The 20,450-nt window shown below is 43.8% G+C and overlaps 1 protein-coding gene across 11 annotated transcripts in view; it reads right to left on the reverse strand.

Moving 5' to 3' along the window:
* The window catches only part of KCNMA1 (potassium calcium-activated channel subfamily M alpha 1), a 500,168-nt gene that overhangs the window by 88,843 nt on the left and 390,875 nt on the right, over nucleotides 1-20,450 (reverse strand). For 4 of the 11 annotated variants that reach the window (XM_044420266.1, XM_044420269.1, XM_044420270.1 and 1 more), the window contains one exon: nucleotides 18,713-18,886. The exons of the other annotated variants lie outside the window; for them this stretch is intronic. In XM_044420266.1, coding sequence (XP_044276201.1) covers nucleotides 18,713-18,886 — 174 coding nt within the window. The remainder of the gene's footprint in view (nucleotides 1-18,712; nucleotides 18,887-20,450) is intronic. 11 annotated transcript variants of the gene reach the window in all.

The following is a 20,450-nucleotide window of genomic DNA, read 5'->3' on the forward strand; positions in this document are numbered from 1 at the left end:
ACTATGCAACTCCTGGTAAGCCACCAGAGAAACTGCAGTCAGTTAGGCTGGCCTAAAGTTGGGCTAGCCTAGCGTAGCACCACAAGGCTGGCTTATCGCCATCCGACTGTATGACCATGAAGGCAATGGGCAGGTGGGGAGAATACAGACAATGTTTCCCTTTTAATACTAAGGTGCTTGCAGTTGGCCACTTCTCTTCATTATGAACTGATCTCCATTATGCACTTACCAAAATCCTGCAGCTGAGCTACAGTGACTTCTTCATATTACTTTCAGCTTTCAGTTCTTTCCAACGTGCTTTAACTTATTTAATCTATGCATATAAATCTTTGAATGCCTGACAACCCCTTACTTATTCCGAAGGTGCATGTATAATTTCTGCCAGAATCTCAAACTGTCACTCAGATGCGAGAAGTCGGATGAGGGACTTCAGGAAGCAACACCGAAGGTGCTGCAGGAAGTCAGGCAGATTCCAGAAACCACAGAGAGCACTGGCAGAAGGGGTGCGCCAGCCCTCGTGCTTGCCCTGGGCCCTGGAAGGAAGAGGCTGCAAGTGCTCTGTGACAAATGCCACCCTGGGCAGGCCTCTAGCCACCAGGCCAGTACTGAAAGGGGAGGCACAGTCACTGCGCTTTGCTCCAGGCCCTCTCACGGATGAAGCAGAGGCTCAGCTTCAATGAAGCATGGAGGGTTCCACACCCACATGAGGGATTTAGAGTTCAGGGCTACCAGCAGCGGCACCCGGAAGCCCCTGAAAAGTTCTTCCCAAATTCAGGGGTGCTCCAGGGCAGGGCCCCATGAAATGCCACGGGCCGTCACCGGAGGAACGAAGACTGGCTTCTGCCAACCTCAGCAGCTAGAAGACCTTTCAGGCTGTGGCCCCAAATAAATAATGAGGAGGGGGAGGCCCCCAGGGCCCCATTAAATTTATGACTGCATTGTCTCACACAGCCTTAATGAGCTTTCCAGACTCCTGCCAGCTGGCTAAATTCAAAGAAACAAATAACTACTAATATTCAGAAGTGAAGGCAGCTGTCACAGAGTACTTATCACATAAGAGTTGGTAACCCAGACAAATACCACCCATTTGCCATGCAGTTGGACCAGCCGAAAACATTTCACACCTGATGACAATGTTATAAAGCAGAATGTTGGATAATGCAATGCCACTGGGACTTTTCTTTTGGCCTGACATAGCCTTGTACCAAACATGCAGTGCTTACTTATGACAAGTGTTTCTTGCACACTCGTGATCCCATGCTTGCAGAAGTTTGTGGGGCCTTCTCCCATTTCCTCCAGAGCCTCTGCTGAGCTTTCCAGCCTTTTATTTCAGTTATTTCAGGGTGAGGACAACACAGGATTCCTTTTAAAAATCATGGCTTCCTGGAACAAAAGCCTCAAGTCCTGCAGAAAATCACTGTGGTGCCCTTCACAGCAACACCTACCACTCCCTCCTTCCGTCCTTTCATCCTTTCCTCCTTCCAGCCTTCCTTCCCTCCCTCCCTCCAAGACTTTTATATCCTGTCTGCTACTAGGTCTCGGGTCAGTCTTCCAACAAACAGGGTGAAGCAGAGCATCCAAATGAATTGCTACACAATGAAACCCCACATTAAAATCGCTCATGGCACCCAGGTTGGGGCAACAGCTTCTCAATGTTGCAGGTGCGCACATGTGCATGGGCAGGTGTTTCAGGAAATGATCGGGGAGAGGGTATTTTCTGCAAGGAAAATGCCTCACCTCGGATCAGTTGCTTGTTCGGTTTAGGGAACAGGGTCTGGGATCCGGGAACTGATGGAGTCCCAAGGGGACCCATTGCAGGACAGAGATTTCCTGGTCCTGGTTCATACTGTTCCACCATGAAGACCAGATCAGTATGAGATGACTGAAAGCATAGCGATTTCTTTCATACCGGAACTGACCAATGGATGGATGGTAGATGGTAGATTTTTGTAATAATGCCATGTAATTTGGCGGATGGTAGATTTTTGTAATAATGCCATATTTTATGTGAGTGCAACACCAGCACCCACGGACACTTCCAAGGTGAAAAGAAGGAATTCAGTGGCCCAAAATGTTATTGGAAAGGCCCAAGCAAGCTATTTTAATGCTGTTGGTTGTGTCTGCCTTCCTTTCCCTCTAGCTGGATTCTTCCCCCAGCCTTGTCTTTACCCACATGATCCCAGCCAATCAGTTATCATATAATTAGCGTGACTGGTTGTGCTATATGATGACATTATGAAAGCAGCTTGGTGTGAGATGCTTTTAGCCTTCTCTCGGAAATGGTTGCACGCCTGCCATGAAAAATGCGCAAAGAGAGCTCCAGCGAAAAGCATTCTCCTTCTGCTCAGCCTGAGAATCTCATACATATAGACCATAACAGAAATATGTATATGCTTATATGTACCTTTATACAAGTGATGATCAACATGTGTCTAACATTTTCGAAGTGTTTTCAATGAAACAAGATATGAGAATTTCCCACAGCGGCCGATTTCTAAAGTGGGAGCACCATCTGGTGGTCAGAACAAGTCTGAAGCTGCTTCGGCAGCTTTTTCCCCTTGTCATTTTTGAAAACTACCCTTAAATACGTTGCCATATTTCTAAGCCGCTGTTAAGAATAACAATTTTATGAGCAGCTTTCAAACAAAGCTACAGAGTACAGATGCTCCATTACTCATTTACGTCTTCTGCACACAAAAACAAGAAAATCTTCATTGCTCAGCACCCCAATTCTACTACATAAATACTTCAATATAAATCCTTTGAGTCATCCATTGAACATACAAACAATGCTCTTTTAGGTCTGGTGTGATTACAGATAACCACTGGACTGGATGATGAAGTTAAACCACATTTGCAATACCGAAGTGTTGTGAAATGACACATTCCCGAGTCCTGGTCCAAACTGGGTCCTACATCCAGTTCGAACATAAATGCAAAGGATGATGATGATAATTGTGGTGATGGCAACAACGATCCCTTACATGCTAGATAATGCATTTAAAACAATGTTTATTTCAGCACCTGGGAACCAGTTTCTATACTTAAAGGCTTGGATCCAGATTTTGGCATGAACAACTGAGTCAGCAGAAGCAGAATTCCCCTTCCCCCTTCTCACAGCAGTCCCTCTGATCCTGCAAAAATTGTGATGTGGAGAGTGCGGGCCCCTGCTAAATGGGGCAGGCTGTGGTGTGGGAGAAACGCACATCCCCCAAATTGGGATGAGGCACTTCTACATTGCTCCCATTAGGGACTGCCTAAACCTGCATCCAGTCTGTGTCTATCCGCTACCATCAACCCAGTTGCAGCCCCTAAGTCCTGATTCAACCCTACAACATCAATGTGATAGGTGCCTGCACTGCGTAGTTCTATCTGCTTCTAAAGAGACCCACCAAAAATGGACCTGTCACCAAGTGAGTGCCACAAATGCCACAAATAATCCCAGTTATAAACGTGGAAGATTAAATCTGTAAAATTATAGTTCAGAGTAGCAACAGGAGAAGACAAAGCTGACACGTATTTCAGCAATATGCAGTTGAAGAACAAGTGCAGCCAATCATTTTTAGTCAATAACAGCAAGAGAGAAAAGGCAAAGTAACACAATAAAATGGAGCAATGGATGTTTGATAGTTAAATCTGATTACATCTGCAAGAGAAGGAGGGAGGGAGCTCCTCCATAAAGAAAATATACTAAAACAGCTACCAAAGTATACGGTACTTTGGCTACAATTGATTGTTATGTGTGAGCTTAGACTGGCAATTCCATGAGTGGAAAATAAACTGTAAGCTAAGAAATCTAGCAGCGATAACTAATGACAGTAATACTTACAACGGCGATTTGATCTCTAACAGAAAAAGTACTCTAAAGGATGGATGCATGCAGCCCAGGTCATTTTTTCATATAAAACTCAGAATAGGATCAGGACGCCTCGGCAAAATAACAAATGGCTGCTATACGTTTCCACTGATTCGATCGCTAACAAAAATATTACACCGATAACACTCCAACGGCTCCAGAGGGTAGCAGCAGACTACTTATGATTGTGACATGAAGGAAGGGGAGTGCCATTCCAAATATATCTGTGAGATGCGATGATGTGCTTTAAAAGTTATGGAAATGGTTTCCCCCCCGTAAAAACTCCCATGTCAGAACAATCACCAAAACTTCATTCTTAAAACTAGTTAAAGCAGGATGCCTGCCTGTCGTGGGCATGCGGTGAATAAAACGGATATCCCACCTGAGGAAGCGACAGGGCAGCTGTTCGATTTTGTGGCTTTTGATGAGTTTGAAAGGCTTGGCTTCTTAGCGAACCTTGATCTATCCTGAAGGTTGAACAAGCTTGTGCTGGTTTCAGAGACAGAGCATCTTATGCAACCACATGTTGCAAAATCCAGGTTATTTTGGCTTTTGCACATGCTTCCATTTGCATGTGTCACGTCCCTTCTGAAGTTGTGTGTGCTGCTCCGGGGGTTAAGCACAGCTGTGACAGGGCACAACCCGACCTGCAGTCCAAACAGCTTCTGGAGCATCTGAATGGGCAGTTCTCTCCAGCTGGCCTACATGTCAGCTGCAGTGCTGCGACAACAGGTTATGTTCTGCAACAGGTACAACACCTGAGCTACCAAATGGGTACCTCAAGGCCCACTCAATCAGTGGACTGGGCGAGTCTTTGGGGGCTCTGTCCCCACTGAGTCTCTGCCTCCTTCTATGGTCTTCAGAACTGGGAGGAAGCCTAACATGACGTCGCCCAACAGACCGACCCAGCCAGTACCAATGACTTGGGTTCCTGTGTTGGTTTGTGGTAGTCAGCAGTGAGGTGCAGATCACACTTAGAATCATAGAATAGTAGAGTTGGAAGGGGCCATGAAGACCATCCAGTCCAACCCCCTGCTGTTGCAGGACACCACGTCACAGCATCCCACTCAGATGGCTGTCCACTTTTTTCTGAATGTCTCTAGTGTGGGAGAGCCCACCACCTCTCTGGTTCCACGGTCATATTGGTCTGACAGTGAGGAAGCTCTTCCTGATGCCCAGCCTGAATCTGGGTTATTACAACTTGACTTGATCATTCCATGTCCTATGCTCTGGCATCCGCAAGAAGAAATCTTGACTTTCCTTTTTGTGACAGCCTTTGAGGTACTTATAGAGGATACCATGTCCCATCTCTGTCTTCTCTCCTCATGGCTGAACATGCTCAGTTCTCTCAGTCTCTCCTCATAGGGCAGGGTTTCCACACTCTGGATCATTTTTGTTGCCCTCTGCTGGACCCTTTCTAATTTACCTGCATCTTTCTTAAACCTTGGTGCCCAGAACTGGACACAGGATTCCAGGTGAGGTCTGACTAGTAAGGGGTATAGGGGAGCTACTACTTCTTGTGATTTGGAAGTAATACTTCTGTTAATGCATCTCAAAATAGCATTTGCCCTTTTGGCAGCTGTATCACATTGTTGGCTCATGTTTAGCCTATTGTCCACAATTACTCCACTTGTTCACTAGGCAGGGATACCTTGAAAGGGAAAGGAGAGAGCTTCTGGGGACCTGTTACTAAGAGGAAGATGGAGGAAACAACAGCTGAGGTTTTGCCTTAACTTGGGCATGAATAAAGCCAAATGTCACAGTTCCACCAGAGGTGTTCTTCTGCAGCCCGATCCAAAGACCAGAACACCTTGACTTTGGAGGCCCGCACAGGCCAAGGATGCTGGCAGACTGAACTTATCACACAGGAATGAGGAAAGCTGCCCCTCCAGAGGACCAGAGTCCAGTCCTCTTTGCAGCTGCGCCCTCAGCCACGTGCGCCACCAGATTTGTGTTTCTTCAGTGAGGCTGGTGATGAGGGACCAGTGGCCGATGGCCTGTGCCTGCGCTTCCTGCCTCCTCTTGGCATTAGACGTTTTTGCAAAAGGCTTCCATTGGTGGCAACAAGTGCTTTGGGCACCCTTATGGCTGTGAGATGGAGAGGGGAGCAGGAGTGGAAGCCAGTGGAGGGGGAGTGGCGAGAGAGAATGAAAAGATCGGAGAGAGAGGAGCAAGGCGGGAAGAGAAGCGTGGGAAGTGAATGAACAGACAAGGTTTGTGCAAGAAGGGGCACATATATGCACGAACAGGCAGATCTGTGTGGCACGTGTAGGAAGGAGACCATTGGGGGCCAGCCTCCCCCCACTGGCTCCAGCCCTAGCCAAGGCTGGCTAGCTGCCCCAGCAGCTTTCTCCAAAAGGCGCATAGTTCCTCACCTATGGAGAGCAACTTCTGTAATACAGAAAATGAGCACCCAAGCTGCAAACAAAGAACTTCCTGAGATAGATGCTACTGTTGCCATGAATTCCCAAGGGGTTCCTGAGCAAATCCCCTGTTCTCCAGTCCTGTGTGTTTTGCAGAAGTGCGCACAGATACAGGGAGAGAACTGGATTGCAGCAGCAGGCTGGGGAGGACCCTTAATTAATTACTTAATTAAACTTAATTATTTTCCTGTGGGCCATTCTGTGATTACATTTTAATCACAAAAACAGTGGCGTAATGATGAAGGGTCCCCTCTCACCACTGTGATTAAATGCTGGGGGGAAATCACAGATTTCCCACACTTCTTGTAGTTTTGCCATTAGAAAAATCTGAGTTCATTATTAAGAAAATTCCGTTAATGTCGGTGTAATGGGACTTCTGCATTTTGGCCATTTAGCTTTGGAGAATGTATTTAGTCTCTCTGTTGGCAAAATAAGAGACCATTGACAGTAACTGATGGACTCAGATGGACTCAGATGGACTCAGATACTGGAGAGAGATATAAATCTACTGTGGGATATACGAAGAGACTTCTGAATTTCTCCTGAAATGGATGTTATGGTTATAAAGGACATTCTCTTGGGGGACATGAGACCCAAGCCTTGGGGCTGACTAAAAGCCTTCAGGCATTCTCAGGCATTCCTGCAAGTTAGCTCTGCAAAACTTTGCATTCTTCTTATCCTATCTCGAGACAGCTTTCTGAACACAGTGGAAATGACACATTCAAAAACAGTTGGTCAAAATTCAGGCCCTACAGAGATAGTAACGCACAAGAGCCAAAGGTACGGAGCCTCTGTCCCCTTCCCAGGTGAAGTGCTTTGCATGACAGCTGCAGAAGCAGGGTGAATGTTATCAGGACCACTCTGGAATCATAGAATAGCAGAGTTGGAAGGGGCCACGAAGGCCATTGGGTCCACCCTGCTGTTGCAGGACACCGCGTCACACCACCCACTCAGGTGGCTGCCCAGTTTCACCCTGAATGTCTCCAGTGTGGGAGAGCCCACCGCCTCTCCAGACAGCTGGTCCCACTGTCGTGTTGCTCTGGCAGTGAGGAAGCTCTTCCTCACTGTAGCAGATTAACTCCCCTCCTGTCTGGGGTTGACAGAAAGACCAACAAGTGCGTCCAGGATCAAACCAAGCAAGAGCTTTTCTTAGAAGCAAAACTAACATAGGCTGTCCTACCTCGTACACATCATGAGAAGACACGACTCACTAAAGAAGGCAATCATGCTAGGGAAAGTCGAAGGGAAGAGATGGATCAAATCCATCAAGGAAGCCACAGTCTGGAACTTGGGAGAGCTGAATAGAGTGGTCATGGACAGGACACCTTGGAGAACACTCATTCACAGGGCCACCGTAAGTCAGAGTCGACTTGAGGGCACATAATCCTCCCTAATTATACTGATGTGGAGTTTATCCTGAGCTTGTAATGAGCTTACACTGGGCACAGAGCACACAGGGAGGCATTTTTAGGAAACAGAGGAAACTTGTTCTATGCCCTTATTGTTTATTAAGGCATAGGAGAAGTCACATTACTGAAGATGAAGGGTGAGCATAGAGTGGGGCTGATTTATTTATTTCTACAGGCCCAAATTTCTTTTATTGTGTTGCTCTCTCTGAAAGTGCTAGCTTTTCCTAAACACTCCTTTCTTGGAAAGCAGGCAGAAGGCAAGGTTGGCGGTTGGTTCTGGCTGGTGCTGAAATCCAGGAGCAGCTGTGCTACAAACATCAAGGTTGTGATGGGGAAATTCTTTGCTGTGCTGTAGTGGCAATGTAAAACGGTTTGAGTTGCATGTGGAGGGAAGGTAAATCCAGGCATGCCACACATTTGTAACCAATGTCTTTGAGGCAAGATCAGGCAAGGAAAATTGCACAACAAAATCCAGAAGTGCAGGACGATTTCTAAGACTTCATATGGGAGATCTGTCTCCTTTATCCTATCCCCTTGCACTCCCTTTTATGTTTTTTTTTATTAAAATTAGAGATTTAAAGTAGTAGATTACATAGAAATTGTAGTCTCCTTCAGTTGAATTGGATGTTTGTTCTCAGCCATAACCTAAGCAGAAAACTTCCTCTCAGAATGCAAAGAGCCAGAAAATTTGATCCTCCATTTCCCCCAGTCATGATGATATGGAGATAGAATTGAAACAGAGCAAGGGCACCTGAAGAGGTATTTCTATGATACTGTATGAGGTATACTATGAGGTATTTCTGTGCTTCTTACTGTACGAATACCCATGAACGGATTCAATACCCAAAACGACGGACCCAAAACCGTCATTACTGGTTTTTCGGCGCCAGGTAAAGACCTTTTTATTTAAACATCATTTCAATTGTTAAAACATATGATCTGGCCTGGGCAACTTCTTCTTCCTTCTCTTTCTCCTCCTATATTTTTATTTTATACTGATAATTTTAATTTTGTATTTGTAAATCAATGTATTTTTTGTATTGTTATATTTAATGGTAATTTATTATGTACTATTGTATTTCAATGTATTTTATCATGTTGTAAGCCGCCCCGAGGTTTCGGCAAGGGGCGGCATAGAAATGTTATAATAATAATAATAATAATAATAATAATAATAATAATAATAATAATAAGTGCAATCCCCGATATGTACAGTGTGTTCTTGAGCACCAAATCAGTTGCCCATATTTCTCATCTCCTGGTGGGAAATGCACTGGCCCGTTGCACACCGAGATGCATCTAGAAATCTAATCAAGCAGCACTTTAGCACATCGTACCCACAAAGGCCAAGATGACATAGCAAGAAACACAGAAACAGAGCGAGTGAGAAGGGGCCTCCCAGGCCATCCATTCTGACCAGCCGGCTATGCTTGTGACATGCCCACCATGTGCATGTCCAGCCAATCCTTAAACACTCTCACCAATGGGGTTTCAACCACCTCCCGTGGAAGTCCATTCCATACCCTCGGGGTCCTACCATCAGGAAGTACTTCCTGGTATCCAATTGGACCTTGGTTCCCTGAGCAGTGCCCCATTGGAATGCCTCCTGCCCTCCTCCACAGGGGAAAACAGGGCCCACCTCTGTATAGAACGCCCTCATGTGCCCACATGTCACCCACAGAGTCTCCTCCAGGCTGAAGAGACCCAGCTCCCTCAGTCTCGCCTCGTACGACTTCCCCTGCAATCTGCCACCATCCTTGCGGCCCTACGCTGCACCGACTCCAACTTGGCTAAAAAGGTGAATGGCTGATTGCTCCAGAGAGAATGCTGAGATACACAAGATGGAGGAGGAGATGTAAGCTGCCTTGAGCCCTTTGTAGGAAAAAGGCAGGATAGAAATCAAAAAATAAATAAATACACAAGATGAGCACAAGTCCTAATTTGAATTTGCCACTATTTGAAATTGTGATGCAGTCAAACACTAAAATGCCAGGTGATTCACTGACGCAATGTTACCATTTGACCGCACCACAGTTTCAACGAATTGCCAAAGTCAAATGAGCTTTGCGCATATTCCTGCTTCGGCATTCTTCAAAGAGTTAGCCTCCATTCATTATTTGCTAAAATAAAGTGCAATCCAACGATTCATCCTTATGGATACCAGGGTTGTTCATAGCTGCAGTTACCAGTCTGATTGAAGACAAAGCCAGTCTCATTGCTGTGAATTAACTCCAGACTGCAAAGATTATTCCTTTTAGGATTGGGCAGGTGGAAGATGGGAATTTATCTTCAAACTGGTGTGAGGACCTTCCTGGAACGCTTGATGTATTTTTCTCAATCCTGCAGCTGTTTCTAAAAGTTATCTCCCCAAGGCACATTTAGGACTAAATTAAATGTATCTTTGACTTAATTAATGTTTTAAATGGTAATGAACACAATGTAGAGGAATAGGACGCATTTATATTGTGTTGTAAAAATGGATAAAAATTTAATAACTCTTTGTTAATAAGTGATGTCTCTCCGGACCTGTAAAGCCTAAGGCAGTCCAGTGCTCAACTCCAAGGTCTAATCTAGGTTCCTGATGCAGGTGGAAGGAGGAGAAAGAAGTCTGGCTTGACATTTGCTCTAAGCCTGCTCTGGATCAAGGCTTTGCTTGTTCATAAGTACTTTATTTCATAGAAGTAAAGGTCAGAATTTGGGCTCAAGGCAGGGCTATGACAAGAACATTCAAGAGGAAACCGAGCTAGTCTTGGCATGTGTCGCTTGAGATCGCTCAGGAGAAGGAGAGAAGGAGAGCTAACTGGCTAGCATCTGTCCTACACCGAGGAGGTAACAGGGAGAATCTGCTGCCTGGTGGTAAGAAACTGTCAGGGTGAGTTTCATGACAACCAGCCACACTCAAGAAATAAAAATGCAAACATAATTTCCATGTCACCTTGCATAAGGGCCTCTTTGAAACCCGCTCCACAGGCTGGAGACAGCTTTTTTTCCCTAGCCTGTCCCCATCAAAGCAATCCATTCACTAGTCACTTTCCCATGACCCTGGTAAGAAATACTACCCAAACTAGAGGCCTGAAGGGATTTCTCAGGAATACTTCTCTCTGCATCTTCCAATAAACTCTTCAGAAATATTTGCTACCAAACTTAGGAATGCTTGCATCTTGTGCACAGTAATATGTCTACTTGTGGAGAGATCACAAATCAAGCGATTCTTCCTCGCCTACTTGAAGAGTTTGTAATAATCAGTCATCCTGTCGTGTGTTGCTCTTCTTTTACACAAGGAGCTGCTCCATTTGGCCAGGGCTCCCCCACTTCTCACATTTCTGCAACTATCCATCCTTCAAATCCACACAAAGAACATTTGCCTAAATCATCCATCGAAACACACAAACACACAACAGCTAAGGCAGGAGAGTGTAGAAACTGCGCCTCACAGGGAAATCTCTCATGCCCATGCACTAGCCTTTGGGTGGATGTACATTTTTCAGGGCAGGACTTCTCTGTGTTACTTTGCTGGCATAAAAGCAAAACAACTCCTGGTGTTTCATACTGCAGAACAGGGTTAGTCTGGTTAGGTACAAATGACTTAACATTCTAATTTCTAATTCCACAACATGCTACAATGGTATGTTAGAATGAAGGAAGGGATTCCTAAATGGTGGAGACTTATCAACCAGGGGTTTCTGTCGCATTGTGGGTGGCCCATAATGCTGCCAGAAGTTTGTAATGGGATCATAATAGTGCAAACACTTTACGGGGGATGACATTTGGGTCAGGGGTTAACTAATAAAGCAACATGTGGGCTTCAAACAAAAGCAAAATCCCTTTGGTATTTCTGTCCAAGTAAAAGCTACCGCACTATTATAGGATGTATTGAACACATTCTGCCCTTCCCTTTGCTAAACTCTCCTCTTTTTTATACAACTTTAAAGCAAAAGATACTAAAAGTTTCCCTTTTAACACATAAGGCTTATTGTACCTAGGAATTGTACTTTACAAAACTACTAGGAGGATATTATTTATTGATATCACCATATCATTATAAATTGCAAACCATCCTAGTCCATCTTTTAGGGTCCAGAATTTGCATCAAATATACATATAGGGGAAAGGAATAAAGAGCTGGTATACTGACTATTGCCTTATTTATGCACTGAGCTGGCTTTTAATTCATTGGAAGTTGTTTTCATTATTGTTGTTTCTAAGAGGGATGAACAATCAATGGGAAAACTCCCACATAAAAGTTACAGGTCCTTCAAATACAGTCTGTTATATACCTGTCAGCTGACCATTTCTCTCCTGCCCATCCATCCACCATTGGATGGAAGAGGTAAATTTCCAGTACCTTGGAAGAGCCACACAAAATCCTGAGGACTAGCTGCTCAGTACCTATTACTTCATAGAACAAGCACCAAACTCAACAGGATTCCATTCCAGGTCAACATACGTGGGACTGTGCTACAAAGCAGATGCAACCATGAAGGGCTAACAGAAAGGGGAATATCATAGTGAGGGAAAGAGTAGGTTTGAAAGAAGTTGATCTTTGACATCATTTATCTGTTTACTACCCTGCTTAATGTAGTTGCAATACCCATATCTTCTACATCAGTTAAGTCTTTTCTGTCTCTCAGCCTCCATACGCCAATGCGGCAAGTCTGAGGGCGAGGTTGTAAGTCCCTGTTGTTGTGCAAGGGCCGGCTTTCTGTATGGAGGCAAATATGTGCAACACATGCATGCATGATTTGCCATCTCTGTGGGTTTGAATTAATATGATTTTATTGTGTCACTATGCCCCTGATCTAATTGTCTTTTCTTATTAGTCTCATTAAGAGAATGTCAGGCCAAAATAACACTAATGTTCTCCAACAGAGACCGGTTGAGGTTGGGTTATTTCATAAAATCTGGGTTAGGAAAACGCAGCTGTCTGATTGCAGTCTCTTGCCTAGCCCCTAATAAGATTTTCCTGAAGGGTTTGCAATCGTTTCAGTTTTCCTTCCCTCAACATTCCCCCATCAACCTCTCCAACGGTTATGTCTACTACTTATTTATTTACTGTCAAAATTGTGTCAGGGCTTCTTCCGTCCCAGCTTTTCAAAGCACCATGTTGAGGGCCTTGCTTATTCCCATGTGTCATATCCCTCACCAAAGATATTAGCATCCAAAGGTTCGCAAGACGCAGTGAGAGGAGCTGCTTGAACAATATTTGCTTTAAAAATCAATGATAAACAAACATGCAATAATATTTCCTTCCAATATATTCATCTGGGGCTAGAAACACATCTATGGTAGAAGCTGCTGCTCTGGAAAGGTATTTTCCTGTCCAGCTTATTCAATGCTGAAAGATGAATCGTAGCTAGCTTTCATATACTATAATACATTTCAGTGTTCAAATAAGTTTGCCTATGTCTTATCCAGGAGTAGTTCAACAAACCCACGAGGGACGGACCAGGACACTATCATCCTATCAAAAGAACCATGTACTGCTCTCCTCTAAGAAAACTATTTTTCTGTTCGATTTATCCAGAGACGACAGTAATGGACGGCCTACAAATTTTTAAAATAAATAAAAATTAAATAACTAAATAAATCTTCCTGAGAGCTTTGGACAAGGTCATCAATACCAGCCCAATATCCTTTCTTCAACACAGACAAAATCCAGTTGCTCCAAGCCACTGCAACAGCATAATAAGCAGAAGATACTTCAAGTGGAGATCCCCAGAAATAGGCATTGTGATGACATAAGTTCATCACTACCAATCCCAGAAGTGCTCTTGTGTTGCCATAGAAACCTCCTGTACCAGGCGCCGCCATGATGTCATGGGTATCTGTGGGTATTATGACATCATTGGATATAAACTGTCACACTGAGATAATTTTCAGCTGCCTCTTCAGAGCAGGCAATCCTGCTCTGAAAGCCCAGGTAAGAAAGGCACAGGGATGCTTTGAGTTCACAAACATATTTGTAATCAACACATTATTTTATGGACAGCTGGGATTACTATGAAATTCTGCTTCTGTTAGTGCTGAAAACTCCTGGGCTTCCAAGCAACTATTTAGACCAGTGGTTCTCAAACTCTGATACATGTACTCCTGGGGGGCCATGATGTTGCCACGGGGGGTCTGCGAAGGCTCAGTTAAATCTGAATGAATGGATAGGTAAATGAATGAAAGCAAGAGGGAATGGGAAATGGAACAAAAACTTAATTTTCCATCCTTGTTTTGTATAACTTGGCTTTTTAAACCTATTTCCTCAATTAAAAACAATCAGAGGTATAAATCGGCTATGAATTAGCAGGACAAAATACCATAAAATGGGTCATTTGAGTGAAAAGTGTGTTGATACTATTATTTGAAATTCATATGGAATCATTGCAATAAAGATATTATAATAGGAGTGTGTACATTAACAGATCAACTTAGTTCCCCTTCTCTCCTATTTTGAAGGCCCTTCATGAGAAAACTGAAGTCAATATTTGATGCAGCCTAGTGCTTTCAATCTTGAGTTCAGTCTTGGTGGTCCCCGAACACAAAAGGTATTTAAAGAGGATCTGTGGTGAAGGAAAGGTTGAGAACCACTGGTTTAGATGGTTGGTTGGGGCTTAGACTACTGTCCACATCGCAAACCTGGCAAGCAGTCTCCCATGCTACATGGAGAAATTCTTGTGAAGGTTTGTGACCTCAAGTGGGGACCAAAGGAAAAAGGAAGGAAAAGGACCTCCATCAATCACACCTAAAACGTCTACCTGAAGTAGTTCTTTGCAGCTTGTAATTTTTCCTGGAAAAAAAGGAGGGGGCAACAAGATTTGAAGGATGCAGTGTGTTCACTGTGTGAACATTTTATATCATCCCTCAATCTAAAATTATCTCTAAGCCATCTTTAAGGGTGGAAATAGCAGGCAATTTCTTTGTTTCAAGTAAAGAATCACATTAAACCCTATGCCTTCAGCTGCAAGAGAACTTCTTTAAGCTGGCAAGAACCTCTCGTCAGTTTAAAATGTAAACCAATGCTTAATATAAATGTATTCAAAGGACATGATGTCAGCAGGGCACTCTTATGGGGAGGCCCACAGAAATGGCTGGGAGCTGAAGAAAAGCACAGGAAGTGCTCCTGCGCATCACCCGACGAGCACGATAGCCAGGGTGTACAAGAGGATTTTCAAAATAACGAGGTCACCACCATATTTTTTAAAACAGAGCTCTTTCCCTTCTTTATTATTAGTGCGTGATCATTTCACTTTCCTGTTTAAAAGGACAAACTGAATGAAAGAGAGAAGGCGAGTGAAATGCAAAGCACATTAAGCAATCCTGAAAACACACACTGACTCGACTGGGGGAGGGAGTGGCGGGGGGTGAGGGGAGGCTGTGACCAAAGCCAGCCTTGTAATAGTATAATGACCTTTAATGAGTGTCTTGGGAAACAATGCAGTCCTAGCATGAAAGACAAAGGGCAAAACCGATCAAGGTTCTGCTGACACTAATTCAAAATGATTTTCAGAACAACTGAAGAATGTAAGAAAGGTAATCTGATCCCCCAATCTGACCTCACTTTGATTCCAGAGTCTTACTGCTGCCATTTCTAATTGTCAAGCACTCTACATTTCACATGTGCTCATATTTAATGAAAAGCCAGCCCTCACCACTGTTCTTTAAGCTAACCAGCTCTTGTCAAGATGGGCATTGTCTGACCTCTTCCTGCTGGAAGGGGAACGCTGATTTCTATTGAAGCCCTGCCAATGGGATTTCAAGGACATGTGTGAATGTGGAGATGCAGGTACTGCAGCGGGGGACCATTCGGTATCAATGAGCGAGCACTGGTCTACCAGGGGCAGGGGCTTATACTGATGTTTGGATCGTTTCTTATTTGCCATCCAAGGCGAACGATCTTGCACAAAGAACGCAATTGTGTTTCTGTGCGATGGCATGTTGACAGATGGAAGGCAAGATGAAAGCAGATCACACGGAAGGACTCTGAGCCAGCAGCATCGTCTCTGTGCCTGTTTGCCATGTGTGGCTAAAGTGTTTTTCAGCACAATCCAAACCAGAATCTCTCTCTTCTTCTTCCACAGCCAGCGGTAAAAATGGAAAGTGTTGCACCAGCCTTTCAGATTATGGGTTGTCGTTGTCTGGCAGATGCTGCTACGGGTGGGAAATGTACGGGCAATAACTGTATTTAGTGAACTGTCTAGAGTTTACAAATACTCCGATGATGATGTAGTCACATTTGAGTGAAAACTGTACTGTACAACAAATACAAGAAGTGCAGGGTATAGGATCTCTGCTATGCCATGGGGAGATGGTGGACTGAGACTGGGGAACAAGTGGTACCCACTTCACCCTTTCCAAAAAAGCCCATCCAACCCCATCTTTATTAATGGGGAGGCACCAACTTACAGTCATTGGTGGTTTTGCTTTTATCTACCAAGAATTTTGGCACTGAGAGTTTTATTACTGGGACTACTTCTTCTGAACTGTATACATTGTTATATATTAGGCCATGATTGATTGCCACTTTGGATAAAAAGTGAAATTGGGACATGCAATTTTGAATTAAATAATAATTAGATTCCCATTCTAATCTCTTGCAAGAATCCCCGGTGCCACAAAGACTCTAAAGGTACATACCTCACAGAAACAATGGATTAGGGCCGAACTACCTCGGCTAATCCTAGTTCTCAATGAAACCAACAAAACGAAAATTATAATTAATATTCCCCATAGTTTTCAGTCATCCACATCTAATTTATAGTACAATTCTATGCAGATGGGAAATAGTGAACCTGTTTGTCCATGTTATGCTTTGTTCTTGGCTTTAAAATGATTGCTTTCTGTTTACAGGTTAGAGTAATTTCAAACAATCAGCCCAGAAAACTGCAACTAACGAGAAAAGAAGCCTATGCAGTAGGGACGCAGAACTGTAGAGAAATTTTACTGCTGTTCTGATTGGGGGGAGTGAAAGAGGGGATGCAGATGGAGCTGGCAAGCGGGGTAGTTTTGCTGTTGGAGAAAGAAGACAGAGGGCAGATGGAGTGTTGTAGAGGAACAGGAGACAAAAGCTCAGCTGAAAGCTTGATTACTGGAACCTATACTGCCAATAGACCAGAATGAGCTGAAATTGCTTCATTGCTAGATCTTATCAAGTACGGGAACAGTCTAGACTAGGCTTGGGCAGATACATTTTCCCATGCTATTTTTCCCCATTCCTAATTTTTCTTAAGGTTAGCTGCTAAAACTGTTTATAGGGAAGTCTGTTTATGGGGAAATACCATCACATGAACTGTTCAATTCTGATTATTCAAAACCATAAGAAAATTCTACATGTACTGCTAGCTTAACCTTATCTGACACCTTGTTTTCACCATGCACCTAACTGCTTTGCCACAGAGAGTTGTCTGGGACTGGATGTGAGATGCAGAAGCAAAGGGGCTGCTTTATGAAAGCAACCAGGAAATCAATACGCATATGGCGGCAGTGGTGGCGATGACAGGAGGGGCTAAGCAAGCTGATTTGATGGGATTGTCTCCTTCTCATGGTACAGGCTAGAGCCTCTATTGTCTTAGCATAAGTATGTCCAACTTGGTTCAATGAGGCTTACTCCATGTATGTCCAGGCCGGACTGCATCTTTAGCCTGGATCTAACCCACAGGTATTACAGTCAGCAGCAACCTCAGCTGAAGTGTGTGCGTGGGTTGGGTCGGGTGTTGTTTTACACATTTGGACTAAATATCTTTTCTTGAGTTGCAGTATTGAATCTTGGGAGATTCAAGCAAAGCTACCAACAAGTGGAAATGAAGTGGGGAACTACTGCAGTGCTACATAAGAGAAGGAAGAAGCTGGATGGGTTGCTTCGGTTCCTGTCCGAATGTAATGCAGGAGATTACATTCCTTCAGTGGGAATAGGCCAGGTTGCTTGCTTGCTTGCTTATTTATTTACATATATTTATAGGCTGCCTATAAGTGCCGAGACCTTCCTCTGGTGGCAGGTACTGGCAGTAACCCAACACTCTTTCCTGAATCAGCCCCTATGCCCTGGGGGTTGTGCCTGGACAGATGGGAAGGGTCTAGTAGGTGCAATGGGACAGATAAGGAAGGTGTCTGGCCTGGATCTGTCCCAGAGGTCAGCAGTTACTCATCTGTGCTTTATTCTTTGTTTACTCCCATGCTCAAGGCAGAACTCTGCAAATCATGATAGTAACATGGTAGAAGTGAGTCAACCATACGTGGAGCCTGGCAGTTCCAAGTCTTTCACTTGTTACCTCTGAAGCTGACCACCAACTTCTCAGGTTCTAGAACTGGTTACCTGCCACAGTCAAATTTTACTCATTGCACTAGTGAAATAGTTGTTTGCAAGGCTATTCTTTCCCTAGCACTCATGGACAACCAGTCCCAGACACACAACTAGTTAAAGTAGCTATGTGACCCTGGCTTTTGGAATTGGAGGGCGATGGAGGTGAAAACTGCAGGAATGCCCTAGCAATGCTAAACAACCATACATCTATGCTACTTAGTTGTGATAAAAAACTGGATCTTCTGCAGACTTCCGAAGGTAGTCCTCAAGGTTAAACAAGTTCTGCTCAATGTACCACTCAAACTGTTCTAAATCTACCTAAAATGTCTACAGTTTTCTCCAATCTGTTGTCTAGAGATGTAGAAACACCACAACCATTTGTTACAATTTAACAACCATTGTACAGTTCATATTAATTAGAAACCAAATCTCATGAAACTGCACCATCACCAAGATGCACTTATTTTCTGCCTGGAAAGCTCAGAAGGGGAAAGGAGAGCAACAATTAAACAAAATATTGATACACATATTTTTAAAACAAAGCACACAGCAAACAATTTCGATGCGGAGCTGTATAAATCCACACAGTTATAAGGGGAGGGAAGTCCAACCCAAGACTTGGCTAAAAATAGCAAATCCAAGAAAACCAAACAATAGATCCACAACGTACAACACAGGACAGGGATGATGCCACAGACACGACAGACATGGAACAGTGTGGGCTGGTGTTAAAACTTACAGGCACGTAAATTGGTGGAGCAATCATTAACAGAGACAGAAGAAAGTGGGAAGGCTCTCTCAAGGGTGTCCATGTTACTATGCACACTGCCTGGCATGCAAGCGCAGTCACGCTCTGAGCGTCCGCAATCAAAACAGCATGCCAGTTTGATTCTCTTGTAGATGGACCGCTTGGCTATAACCATGGGTTGGATGGGAGGAGAGGAAGAGCAGCAGGTTAATGGAAAGGTTAGATAGAACAATGCAGCTGGAAGCTCATTTGAGGGACTGGAGATACAGGCCTTAGCTAAGGACAGTCTTGACCCAAGAAAATTGACCCAAGAAAATGCAAGACGGTTTTGATTATTAATTACCCTTTGGTTCTGGATCAACTGGAGGTGAAGATATAATTGGCCCTTATGTTCTGTCTAGCTTCCTGTTTTGCTTTGTTTTGTTTTTTTGACTCAAGGAAAAACTGGAAGACCATAGTGAAGCAAGAAAATTGTAAGGCCTTTTTTATCCCTTTTAGTACCATAAACATTAAAAAACCGTGGTAGGGAAATGGGGCCAATAAATTAAATTATTTAGGTCCAGGTTGCTTCTTCAGCAGCATGTGGCCTTGATTTTGTTTTCTCCAAATTAAACAAGGGACAAAAAACAATGGGGTGTCTGCACCCCCTATAATTGTTTTCCACCCCACCAATTCTCTTCTGCAAGCAGTGACACCCCTCACAACTTTTATTGTGTAAGTGGGACCCACCACTTCCTAAGGAAAGCCTCAGAATAAGCACAAGCACTGATATCTGGAAGGGAAGGGTCCGTGGGCATTGCTGAGAAGAGCAGAAACCCATTTAACGAGTATTTACATTTGAGGAAATAAAACCGCTCCAGCGGAATATCCAATTTTGCCAGCGTAAGAGACACTGCTCCTAAAAAGCATATTGGGAGGTTCAAGATTAAAGGCAGTTCACATGTAAGCCACTGCCGGGACAGACCAAATATGTCTCCATTGGAACACGATGGAAACTCATCCTATTTTCTCTGAAACATATGTATCAGTAGAATTTAGTATTGCAACTAAATTCAATTCAATTGATGACAAGCCATAAAACGTCATTTCCCCGCTTCCAGTCAGGCTGCTACAGCTCAATGTAAACGGGGAGTTCTTCAACGTGAAATAGTCCCAGGTCTATGCATCCCCAGCATGGTCTCTTAGCAAAGAGATTTTGCCATTTTTCTCAATTCTTTAAGGACGATGTCATTCAGAAATATATAATGGTTCCCCATGTTACACTGGACCATATTTATTGCTAATGGCTTAGTATGAACTAATTTAATTTTGGAGCAAAATAAACAAACAACTTTGGCTTTTGGCCTTGCAGAAAAAACAGTCACAATTCCATGCTAATTTAAAACATTTTCCATTGGCTTTTTCTGGGGGGGACCGAGAAAGGAGGATATAAATTTCCCCAGATGGGTCAAGCCCTGTTCTAAGGCCTCTATAACTTGCCATATATAGTATATTTGTCAAGCAAAGGGTAACGTCATGGTTGGAGGGGAACAGGCACTGAAGGAGATGGATGAGTGGTCCCTTCAGCAGTGACTCCGTTCCTCTAAATTTTTGCTTGCAATTCTTGTGGCATGTGCTATTAGCATTCACTTTGCAGCTGCTCGCTGTGTTGACATGCAGAATCAGGCTTGGTCAGCATACCATACATCATTCTCCAGAACGTGATTTTTCAAAACAATTTTAAGAATAA

The sequence above is a fragment of the Varanus komodoensis genome, unplaced genomic scaffold (assembly GCF_004798865.1).
Source record: "Varanus komodoensis strain SLA01 unplaced genomic scaffold, ASM479886v1 scaffold11, whole genome shotgun sequence".
In the NCBI taxonomy this organism is placed as follows: domain Eukaryota; kingdom Metazoa; phylum Chordata; class Lepidosauria; order Squamata; family Varanidae; genus Varanus; species Varanus komodoensis.